Source organism: Elephantulus edwardii, unplaced genomic scaffold (genome assembly GCF_000299155.1).
Source record: "Elephantulus edwardii isolate Elephantulus edwardi_28Jun2011 unplaced genomic scaffold, EleEdw1.0 scaffold00050, whole genome shotgun sequence".
Lineage (NCBI taxonomy): Eukaryota > Metazoa > Chordata > Mammalia > Macroscelidea > Macroscelididae > Elephantulus > Elephantulus edwardii.
Genome location: NW_006399800.1, coordinates 2,819,891 through 2,832,471, shown reverse-complemented (window position 1 = coordinate 2,832,471; position 12,581 = coordinate 2,819,891). Strand labels below are relative to the sequence as shown.

Here is a 12,581-nt window from a genome sequence, read left to right as displayed (position 1 = left end):
ATATTTATTAAAGCCTTTATTTTTAAAAAATGCATGTCAGCATTAGACTATCATCTGTCATTTTAATTTTATGGAGCAGACATATATGCACAAGTACTTTAAGTATTGATAGTAGCATAGTTCATGTCTATGTACTAATTAATAAAACATGTTGATGGTAACAGCAACCAAAAGTACATATACATTTCAGGTTTTTTAAAATAACTCTTTCCTAGGAAGGTTTGTAAAACCTATTCTGCATGCTTTCCAAGCATCATGTTTCAGGTAATTAACATATACATGTATATTTAGCTTTGTTTAGCTGATGTCGATGAGTGGAATCTTTGTAGATGTTTTAGAAACTGTGTAATCCAGGGTTTCTGGGGTTCAAGGTTGGTAGGTGATCAAGTTTCCCTTTGTTACCCCAGTCACAATCAGTAACATTTCTTTAGTTCCAGTTGATGATTTTAACTAGCATGCAGCTGGAGTCTGTACCATTATTCAAGCCAGAGGGTTATCTTCTTTGAGAAAGAATAGTCGGCAGAGTACATTGCAATAGAGAAGCTTATCCCTCTTAAGACTGCTTGTCCTGGGAGGGCTCACTGGCAGGGCTTTGTCTTACTGGGAGGAGGTCATAATGACCAGGAATATGGCTGTTCTTAGGTAGGTTGTATGGATTCTGGACAGAGCTGGAATTACAATCGCGGCTTTCTTGGACCACACTGACTGTGGGCTCTAAGGAATACAGTGAAAAAATGAGTTCAAAGAACAGATTAGCTTTGGTTGCTTTGTTAAGGGGAAGAGAGTTCTATTTTATAACTTAGTGGAGAGAAAAGCTAGAGGTTTACAAATTTGTGATAACTATTTGAGGACTGGGACTGAGTATGATGGGAAACCTAAGTGAATCAAAATCCCAAGTTATTGTTACCTTCAAGAGATTTAGAATATCTTAGGTAGTCAGTAGAAGAGGGTGATTTAGAAATTTGCAAAAATCTGTTCTGATTGTTTTCTGAACTGGAATTTGTAGCAACAATCAGTTGACAAGTGTGCATGGACCCACACCCGTCCCGTGCATGTTTGCATCATGCTAGTGTTTTAAAAGCAAAATTGGCAAAAAAATCTTTATTTCGTGCAAATGAGAGGAGGACAGCCCTGGGAAAGACAGATCACCTTTGGATGCTTTAAAAAGCAACAAAAGAAGGGTGTGTTTCAAGACTGTACGTGGAGAAGGCTCTTCCTACTTCAGATGCTGCACTATTGCCCTGATTTTCACTAAGTTACTTATTTGAGACACCTACCAACTTCATATATATTTTTATTAGATGTCGACAAGGACGGCACATCTGTGTACGGAGACAACCTGTGCACAGGCGACTTCATTTCTACATAGCTGCTTTCTGGAAGCTTGCAGGTGAGGATAGGCGGGTCCTTAATTGTGGCGTAAGGGTTTTCACTGCTGTTCAAGGAGCAAGTGCTGGAGCTGCACACAGATTCTTTCATGTAATCTGCAAAGCAAGAGAGATTTCTTAGCACAAGCATGGACAAATGTCTTCATTTAAATACTAGAAGCAGGAGACAGCAATTGACATTTTGGATCTTTAAGATCCTGGAGCGGTAAAAGCCTATGCTAATCCAAAATTTTCTAGCCACATGTGTTAAGGAGCTCTTTCCCTAGCAGGCAAGGTCTATTTTCCAAAGAAATGGACAATTTTGGGGAGGATGGGAACATTTTTTGTTTGGAGTAGTCAGGTATAGTGACAAAGACATTAATTCACGATAATCATAATATGCTTTAACATCTATGATTTTATTTCACTTTTACAAAATCCTGTAAGAATAGGTGATAGTTTCAATTTTATGAGAAGAAAATGTAGTGATTTCGCTAAGGTTGCACAACTAGGAAATAGCGCCAAGATTTAACCCATGCCTGGAGCTCCTTAGCCTACCTGTGCCTTTTCTGTGCTTCCTTTTTTCAGAAGTCAACTTTATGACAAACTCAGGTTCAGAAGTAGGCATGTGTGTTTTCACGCAAATGTCAGCAGTTCGGCTACCTATAGGTGGCAAACTTGGGGCATCCCTTCTCTCCAGGAGCTGGTGACTGGAGTAGAGCAAAATGAAGTATTATAACAGAGGTATTAGAGTTAAGCCTTTGGAGAGTTCCTGTTTTCTGCAAGCTTGCAGTGTAGTCTCTGGGGAACTTACCTCTGTTACACTTGTAGCCAACTTTGTACCCTATTTAAAACATGAGGTTAGTGAAATGTGAAAAAGTGGAAGTGGCAGTGCTGTTTAAGAGTTGACTAGGTGTGTACCTTGGGCTGGTGAGTGCTGAACATGCCATGTGCCTAATAGCTGATGTAAGTGCCACCACAGCATTCTTGTTCTAAAGCAGTGCATTAACTGGTGGGGAAATTGACTTTTCTGTTAATATAGTTTATTGATTGCTTTAGATTACTAAGGTAACATTACCTCAATCAATCTTATACAAAAGTATATTCCCCTTATTTGTCCTTTGAGTGTTCCCAGCATCCATGATTGTTGTTATGTGGTGTGGAGTCGCTTGCGACTCATAGTGACCCCATGTACAACAGCCCTAAACTCTGTCCTGTGCCAATTGCACTGTCTCCAACACACGCACCCCGATTACCCCAGTCACTGAATCAATCCACCTCCTAGAGGGCCTTCCTCTCCTTCGCTGTCCCTCCACCCTCCCAAGAATGATGTCCCTCTCCAAGGACCTGTCCCTCCTTACAACATGTCCAAAGTATGCTAAAAAAAAAAAGCCTCAGAATCCTTGCCTCCAAGGAGCAGCCTGGTTTAACTCTCTCTAGGAAAACCCTGTGATTGTAGGTAGAACAAAATTATTCTTCCTCATCTCCCCCTTTCTTACCCCACCCTTACTGCTTATCAGGAAATTGAGGCTGAAGAGTGGGGAAATAACTTCCCCCAGTGTAGCAGTGCTTATCAGGAGACTGCCAAGCTCTAGAATCAAGCTCAGAGCCCTTCTGGGTCAAAATTTCGCCAACAAGTAGATAGGGATGTTGGCCTTTGTCTCACCTTAGATTGTGGCCTCTTTTTTTTTTCTAAAAACTTTTTTCTTTTTTTTTTAGATTGTGGCCTCTTAATATACATGACCCTAGAGAAAACCAACCCAAATCCACTGCTGTTAATTCTCTCTGATGGCACTTATCTGTTAGGTTTCCGGTGCTGTGAATCTAAGGAAGGAGAAGAGATAAAGACTACCAACCTTTCCAACAGGCAACACACTACACTGGGCTCCTTCTGACCCGAGAAGTCTTGCTAGCTAATGAACAGTCCCAGCCAGCCCCAGGAAGAACTAAAGAGAGGCCAGAGGCACAGCTCTTCACTGACGCTCACATGGGGAAAGTGGCCGGGCCACAACCTGCCCATGTCACAGAAACTGGCCTTTCAGTGTGTTTACTAATACAGAAAAGTGGCAAATAAGCTGGGAACCCTAACATGGCCTGTCAGTCCCATTTTGGATTCTCACCAAAGACAGTCTTGCTCAGAGATTCTTGTTGGAAGCTAAGGACTACTATTGCCAACTAGGGCTGTCTCCCAAGGGAGAACTTTCCTGACACCGCTCCTGTCTCCCTTCCAGACACACAGTTTTTTTATTTCGCATTTGATAGCTGCCTCAATTGCACACTGTCTAAAACTCGAGGATAGCTCTGTTTGAAACTTAATTCTGTGAAGGCACTGAGCAAGAAGGAGCATTACTACTACTTGAGAAATGAAAAGACTGAAGCCTTGAAAGTTTGTTGGGATGATTCCCAATTAGTAGGTAGGTAAGTTAGGACTCAACTCCTATCTTCTCTAATGCCCAACAATATCATTACCAAATGCTTCTTCTCTGTATCTCTAAATGAAAACTCTTATCTAAAGCAGTTTACCTTACACAAAACAGGGAATACTCCATCTATGGAGTGAGCCTGGGTTGAGAAACACAGAAGCTAAGGGTAAATGAAGCTGCTGTGGATACCCCAAGACCAATTAATCTGTGGCAGTGGGGGAACCTTGAGGCTCATTAAATCTGTCAGAAGCTTTACCAGTCAATAATGCCTTTCTTCTCCTTTTCATCAGAAAAGGCAGACTTGCTTTCAAGTTTTCAGGACTATTTGTCCTACGCTAAGGCTGAGGATGACTCCAGAAGCATAAAAGGGAAGTTGGGATTAGGGGAAAGAGATTAGGCAAGTGGTTGAGGGGCAGTTGTTATACTATGGAATGATCTGGCAATGGCTTCCTTCTCTACTGTGAGGTGGTGTAGTGGGGAGCAGGGCAGGGCAAGGGGGGAAACTCCACCTTGGACAGCCATTGCTTCTCCCTGAGTCACTCCCAGGCCTGCGCTGAGTGAGGCTGGAGTGGGGACGACCAGCCAGCTGTTCAGGCACTTCCTCATCTTTTTACAGCCCCACCCGCACCTCAGTCCCTGCACTTAAGGGCATTTTGCATAAAAAGGAAGCATGAACTGTACCCAAGCTTTACCCAGTCACTCTTCTAAGAATCCAGGCCTGTAATTAGCATTAGACTTAGTCCTATATTGCCCCAGCATTTGCTCTCATCTCCTGATTTCTCGTTGCTGCCTAACAAAGATCACACGCCACTACATACTGTTAGAGACTGAACTTGTTGCTGGCTAGTCAATTCTGACTCAGGGCCCTGCTCAACAGGAGACCTGCCCCTTCGGGTTCCGAGGCTTCATGGAGGCAGACTGCCACACCTTTGTTCTGTGGGTTTGCCAGTGGTTCAAACTGTTGACCTTTTTTAGTTGCTAAAGGTTAGGAGCTGAAGGCTTAATCACTGTACCACCAAGTACCACCAAGGCTCCTTTTAAGGTTCCTCTGAAATGAGCTAATCTAAATATTTTCATTTTATAAATGTAGCAACAAATCCAGAGAGCAGAATGACTTTGCAAGGCCACCCTGTGAGCTCACTGTGGGATCTCTACCTTCTCAGGCCTGGAGGTCACACTTAACATCCAGTTAAAGGACCACCTTAATTCACTGTTGGGGAAGGCTCAGCTGCCCTGGCACAGGACAGCCATCTTTTGATTCTCAGTCACCTGCACCTTCTCTTTCTGGGCTCTGGGTTAGCATTCTTCTCGTGAAGGATGCTCTTAAGTCATCCTGCCTTGGCCATGAGGCTGTGACTCTGGTGAGGAGCAGGGTCAGAAGGAGAACCAGGCTGGCTGTAAAGTGACTTCAGGATGTCTGTGGGCTTCTAACTGCCTTAGAACCTAAGAGGATTTTGAGAACAGACTTGGAGGTTGGATAGCAAGGAATATCCAGGTAGGGAAAATGACAGCAATGAAATGGACCCCATCAGGTGATGGAGATAGTGGGGAAGACTTCTTCCATAGCACTCTGAATGACCCAACAGGTAAGGGATTGAACATGGGTAATGTGCTGAGGATCAGCTCACCGAGGGTAAGAAGGAATAGAGGATAGTGTTTAGAGGGAAACGGGGGCAAACACAGCAGTGTAAATGGTCTTGTTCAACCTCCAAGTGGGGAAGGGGCAGGGCCACTTAACGGAATTAAGACTTTAGAATATCAGGGCTGGGGAGGCCTTTAAGAGGGTGCGAGTGTCATTCTGTCCCAAAGAAGAAGAAACCAAGACCCAGGGAACCCATTCTCCCACTGGGTTCAGAGAATACGCAGCACCCTTCAGTCTTAGCAATTATGATTTGGTTTGTGCCTAGTAGTTTTAGGAAACAGTTATATTCTTGGTACAAACTCATTTATTTACTGTTTCTTTAGGGGTTTCTGCCATGTTTCTGGTTTTTCTATAAAGTTCCAGACTGTGACATACCATATTCTTCTCTTTGAATTGTTCAGATGTCCTCAATACCTACTAGTACATTTGCCTGCACAACTTCTCTTTTCTAACTTAAAAGGTGCCTACAATCAAAGTGGTAAAATAAAACCTGGTTGCCAGCCTGTGAAGGATCCCCCTTCTCTCCCAATCTCGATCTGTGATTGCACCAAACAGGACTAAATGATGCTTAGACTAAGAAACAGCTTTTCTTAACATTTGCAGTTATGAGTGTGAAAGTCACTACCGTAATCACAGTGCACAGGACAACAAAGTGCGTAAGAAAGTTATGTGCTCATTTATTAAGGTGTCTGGGCCTGTCTCAGCTCATACACTGGAGTCAGTCATGCATATTCTGGAAGGGCCCTCAGATATCCTTCTGCTCAGTCCCTTTACTTCTTTAAGGAAGAAACAGATCTCAGGTCCCAGTGATTAGACACCAGCTGTCCTTTTCTGTGTTTAGCTATACCTACTATAATGATTCTTATACCCCCATTTGGATAGTTTAAGGCAAAACTCACCAAAAAAAGTTCAGAATGAGGCTGACAAGGGAGCAGCAGCATCCTTTTGCTGGCTGGGGACCTAGACGTGATCTCAGACAGTTCTGTGGGCTTTTGCACATCTTAACAAGTGCTGATCTTACTGATTTCTGTCTCAGAACATAATTCTCACCACCACCCACCCACTTCTTAAAACCACCCGAGGAAGGGCTGTAGACGACTATCTCTCCCTGGTCAGGAAACAGTATTGTCCAGGTGTCAGTATCTAAGGCTAGATTTGAAGGACCAGAAGAGTAATCCAAGGAATCTGGATCAGTTTAATCCATGGTTTGTAAATGACTGTCAGGTGATACGCTGCGTCAGAACAACCTGTTGTACTCGTCACAAATGCAGATCCCAGAGCCTGGCTCTAGAAGCTGCATCAGAATCTCCGAGAGGCGGGACCTGAACCTCTATGTTTAATATGCGTCCCAGATGATTCTGGTGCACAGCCAGGTTTAGAATATCCAGTGAGACCTTTGTTGTCAGTCAGATTTCTTTCAGCTCGACTGAGACTCTTAAATAGACCCTAGAGACAAAGAGACAGCCCTATTACATTTGTGCAACCCTTCAAAAGACATCAAAACACTTGCATTTGGGGTTTTATTGGACCTTCAACATAACCTTATTAGACATTAGGACAGGCATTATAAACACTAGTTTTGCAGAGGAAGAAACAGCCTAGAGACCTGAGAGTCTGTGGCCACAGTTACTAAGTGACAGAATAGGGATATAAACCCATGTTTATGTGGTTCCCAAACTACCTATGTCACACATTCTGTCACTTAGTCCTAGGGCCTGAGCCCCAGATAGGACTGGACCTTTCACCCGTGGCTTCAGCTGTAGATTTCAGCTGACCAGTGGCAGCCCCAGTGCCAGTGTGCTGATGATTGGTTCTGGCTTCCCTGCTCTCAGGGCATAGATCTCTTGAGGGTGGATAGCCAAACAGCACTAACACTGGGGATCATTTTCATTCTCTGTGCCCCAAAAAGCCCTAGGTGCAGGGTAGTGTTCCTCCCCAGCACGACGACAGAGGCCTCTGGGGGCAGGTAGATTGACTTTATTTCTGATTTTATAATCAATTTAACTTGTGTTAATTGGTTGGATAATGATGTTCTACATTTCTGAAGGGGTTCAGTTTGTAACCAAAAAACCCAAAAGCCCACAAGCACTTGCTAAGCAGGTGCAACTGAAATGAGAAGAGGAAATTTTACAACTGTTCTTCCCAGGCAGAGCTACCCAGCAGCCCCAGGTCCTTTGGTCTTTTATTTATTTGGGGGGCGATGTGTGATTTCCTTCAAGTGGAATTCCTGGACATTTCAAATCTGCACTCTTTGTCTTGCTAAGCCCTTTCTGATGGGATGTCAGGATTGGATACTCTACCTTTGAAGCCTTTGTCCATAATGTAGGTGTTCTGACGTCTATCCATTCCACAAGCACCTGCATAGAAATAATATAAGGAAAGAGCAGAGTGGGAGTGAGTGAGGTTTATGGAGACTACAAGTGTTCCTTTTTGGTTTTTCCCCTCCTTTCCTGCCTCCCCACCCCTCTTCTTCCACTACCAGGAAAATAAAGTTCTTTATCACAACAACAGTGTTCTGGGTTTACCCTTAATAAATTAGAACAAGATAGAGGTTCTTGAAGGACTCCTGAACAGTAATGAGCCACAGTGTCCATGCATATTCAGCACTCTTCCTCCTTAACCTCCAGGCCTGAGGGCATTGTCTTCCAGAAGGAAGCAGAAGGCAGTTCTGATGCCACCTACAGTTGCCACAGATGAAGTTTCGGGCGCCAGAGTTACTGGATGAGAAATGAACTAGAACTAGTTTTTAGCTTGGGGCAGAGAAAGGAAGGGGTATGGCAGTATGCGTGCCAGCCCTCAGTTCTACTGGATTTTGTAATGAGTTGGAGACCCGGTTTTCCTCAGCTCTGGTCCTTCCTTTCATGGATCCAAGGCTCAGCTTAGGGACACCAGAGGGGGGGGGAGAACAGGCTGCTCAGGTTCTTGATGAGTCAGCCTTACAGGATGTACAGTCATTCCTGTCCACCGCCAGCTCTCTTATTCATTTTTTATGAATGAACCATTTATACATAATTGACAATTGTCTTTGAAAAGTGTTATTGATGGGAGTTTTTTAGCCCCAAGGATGGCTTTCTTCCATTTGTCCATCACAGTTTATCCTAGGCTCCCACAGTGCATGGTGGTGAGCCCCAGCTACAGTCAGGACATAGAGCTTCAGAGACTGATTTCAGGTGCTTTGCTGCTGGTGATCTCAGAATAAAAACTGCCTGTCATTTCCAGGTTGGGACTGTAATGATTCTGGCTCAGAGTCAAAGCCATTTTTGTTCAGCCTTTAATTGGGGACACAGTCCCAGCAAGTGTGCAGAAAGTACTAAACTATAAATGGATTCTTCCCCAAAGTTTCTAGCACTGAAAGGGCAAACCTATTGCTGTTTAAGTACCTTTGTAAACCCCACCACCTGGAAAGCCCAAGTAGAATTGACAGAACTCAGGCAAATTGAGTCCTGTCTGCCTTCCACACATTACTGAGTGATACAGCTAAACCAGGTCCAGCTTTTCAAGTTTATTTCCTAAAAGGCCGGTGGATACCTGTGCCCTTCAGAAACATGACTGCAGCATGCGTATTCCTGGTATCTATCTGTTCAGGACTTTATACTAAACCAGGGCTTTCTCTCCCCTTCTGAAGGAGGGAGGCTTGACTATTATATTTTTCCATTTTTACAGAAGAGGAGACAGATGCTCAAAGATCCAAGGCCACTACAGCAAGTGAATTGTGCCAAGGGCCTAGATATCCTCAAATATTCACTTACATTGGCTACCAGCCTCCCTAGGAATAAGCCAAAACATGATAAAGTGAAGGGGCTTTAGCTCTGCTGGTTGAAGAGCCAGATCTGATTTGAAATCTGCAAAACAGGGAGTATTCTCTGGACTGAGCCCAGATCTCCCATGTGGAAAGGGATAGTATCCGAGTGAGAGGGAGTAGTGGGTTACTGGATACCTGAGACACTAGCCAGAGGGCCTGAGCCACTAATACAACTTCCTGGATGCAGGTCCAGCCTCCTTGCAGCCTATACCTGTCCAAGGGGGACAGTACTTTGACCTTTCCTAGAGCTGTTGGACCAGGGCCCTGCAGGGATTGGGGGCTCTGCACTGCTCTTGAATTCTGGGAACCAGCTACAGCGTGGGCTGAGACCGAGAGCTGCTGAGGCCTGGGGCTGCCCGGTGCACTACGGTTCTATCCCACAGTCCCCTACAGGGGCCACTTTATGGGATGCGACAGTTCATTCATGGTATTCAATCCTGTGGCACCTGCTTCTGTAACTCCTACCCACATCCTCTGTGTCAGGACTGACTTTCCAAGTCTCCTTGCCTCTGTCACAAGTCACCAGGTTTGAGTCTGCTATAGGAGCACAGAAGACATTGGCCTGGAAGTCACATGTTGTTTCTCAGCCTCTCTGGATCCCTAATGGACAATACCCCACCGTCACCCCAGATCTGGAGTCTCCATGGGGGGCATCGGGCTCTTTTGCCAAAGACCCAGCTCTCTATTACTTACACCCACAGGGGCCAGAACCCAGAGGACCCTAAAGGTGACACCATCGCCAGGTCATTTCTCAATGGTTTGAGATTGTATTCTGTGGCCTGTACAGAGTATTCCTATATCGTGTTCCCTCTATCTAATACCAGTCACATATTGTCCACGTACACTGGGCATGATGAGAACAGACGTGACAGGGAGGATCCAGGCAGGCCGCCTTTGGATTACGGATTTGACTTGGAGACAAGTTGTACTGGGGAGGAGGGGAGTCAATAAGGAGAATTCTGGGAATCTGAGGATTGGGTGAAGAGTAGGGTAGGTGCTGGGTCTGGTCTAATATGATAGTCTTAAGGGCCCAGAGGGTGAAGGGAAGGAGCAGGAGGTAGGGCTGGGGGCTCTGACCTGGCGAGTGTGGCTCAGCGGGATGGCTGAGGTGTCTAAGTTCAATGTAGAAGTCCTCGGGCGGGTACCTGGCTTCCAGGGCACTGATCTGGAAATGGGAGTCTAGTGAGAGGAATGACAGGAGCCATTATTCCCAGGGCCCTGGTACGGCAGGGGAGGGGGTGGGGAAGCGGGTCATGGCGGGGCAGGCTGGAAGGGATCACGGACTTGTAGCACTCAAAGGGCAAAGGCCAGTGAGGCCAGGGGCATATCCTAGAGTTGGGCTTCTACTTAGTCTCCCTAATTCCCACCTCCGTCAGGAGTGAGTACTACCGGAACAAGATCACCGTGGTAGGGGCTGAACCAGGAAGGAAGGGGGCGGGGTCCCTTTCCCAGGTGGTACCTGGACCATTAATCTCCACCTGGAATCCCCATAATCTGCCCCAGCTGTCTCCCTGAGCCACACCCACCCCTTCTCTAAACCCTAATATAGGAATGAAGGGGTTCTTGGGCATTATCTTTTTATAAGAGCTGAAATAGGGGCCTGTACCTCCCTCCCACACCTCTTCTTCCTGGAAGAAACCTTGCTCAAAGCTTATCGGATTCTCTCCCTTTGAGCTGAGACAGGGCCCCTCTCAGTGCGGGAAGTAGGAGTAAAGGATAAGACATAATGGCAGGAGACCAGACTCAAACCACTACTGACCTAACACGTTCACATAGCTGTAGGGGGTCCAGCCTGCTGTGTCTCTGTCAAGGGACTTGTTACTGAGCTGTTTGGAGAGGAGAGCCAGTTAATACCTAGTGCCCGTGAGGTGCCCCTCCCCAGCCTCTCCTTCGCCCAGCCTCAGGTTCCCTCCCCTGTGATGAGCCTGACACATCGAAGTCCAAGACCACTGAGGAAAAATGACAGGCTGTGGTGTAGCTGGGGCTGGTGGGGATAGAAGAGACCCTGTCCAGGCAGGCTGTAGGGTTCTCTAGTCTCTTGGGATACAGGAGGGCTTATTTTTCTTTTGTGCCATTGTGCTGGAATAGACAACACAGCTGAACCTCCAGCAGGTCTTTAGAGGCAGTAATTTGCACAGGAGGAGATTAGGGCCTCCCAAAAGGGAAGGCCTGCCCTGAGCCATGCTGGCCCTAAGAGGAGGTGGGTCAGCTGGGCAGCACTGAACTACAGGAGGGGCTCTGGCAGGGTCTCAGCTGCAGCATGGTGCCATCTGTACCACTGAAAGAGACGCCAAGGATGCCTGCAGCATCACCGGCATTTCTGTCACCTCGACCTGATGAATGTGAGAATCTCTGTTTCCTGGAACTCAGGGAAAGCTCGAGTCCTCCTCTCTGGGTTCTCAGAACTGTTCTTCATCCAAGTGAAGGATAGTTCACCTCACTTCACAGATGGGAACTGAGTCCTGCTCTCTGGCCCATGCTCAGGGTCACACAGGAGTGAGTGACCGAGCAGAGTGTGGAACTCAGGCCTCAACTCCCAGACCTGTGCCCTGTCGTGTCATCACAACTCTCTGCCTTTGCTACAAAGAAATGCTTTATCTGCCAGAGTCAGGGACCCTAGACCACAGAGCCACTGTGGGCCTGTTGGGTGACTTGAACCAGAGAGTCACCAAGAACTGGGGCCCCTATTGAAAGCAGTAGCAGGTATTTCCCTGTCAAAATGAGACCAAAGGCGACTCAGCCACATGGGGCCTTTGCCACTAGCCTGCTGCAGTTCCAATATTGTAACTATTGTTAATCAGTGACCTCTCACTGGCAAACTCCAGGCCCCTTTTCCCTCTAACTCTTCAGACCAACTGAAAGCTGAAGTTGCGGGAGAGCGGCTGGAGCTGCAGAGCTGTCCATGGGCCTCAGGCTCTCTTGCATGAGACCACAGCGTGTGCCAGAGTGTGTGTGTGTGTGCGCGCGCGCACACACACATGTGCCTGTGGGGTAGGTATTCTCAGTGGGGTGGATGTGGAGGAAAGGATCCCTAGAAGCCTGGAGTATGAATGCTCTGCTGTTGGCCTGGATACCGGGGAGCTGAGGGCCCTGGGACTGTACATGTGGTGCATGGATATGAAGGGGTGGGATATGAGCCCAGAAGAGCTGGTGGCCTTGAGGCTGTTGTTACCCGGTGTGCCCGGCATGGCCCTGACACATCAAAGAGGCTCCCTACACATTCTGTACAATACAAGCTGAGGTGTCTTTATGTGACTTTATGAGGATATCTTACCATCAGCTGGGGTGATGCTAAGAGGTGCTAGGGAAGACCCTGTCCTGGGGGGCACCAGCCAGCCCCAGGAGCC

At 46.5% G+C, this 12,581-nt stretch overlaps 1 protein-coding gene across 1 annotated transcript in view; it reads right to left on the bottom strand.

The window, feature by feature from the left end:
* Positions 1 to 460: 460 nt before the first annotated feature.
* The window catches only part of MEGF11 (multiple EGF-like-domains 11), a 345,864-nt gene continuing 333,743 nt past the window's right edge, over positions 461 to 12,581 (bottom strand). The window contains exons 20-22 of the mRNA XM_006886638.1: positions 7,733 to 7,789; positions 1,278 to 1,484; positions 461 to 714 (exon numbers count right to left, since the gene is read on the bottom strand). Coding sequence (XP_006886700.1) covers positions 554 to 714; positions 1,278 to 1,484; positions 7,733 to 7,789 — 425 coding nt within the window. The 3' untranslated portion in view covers positions 461 to 553. The remainder of the gene's footprint in view (positions 715 to 1,277; positions 1,485 to 7,732; positions 7,790 to 12,581) is intronic.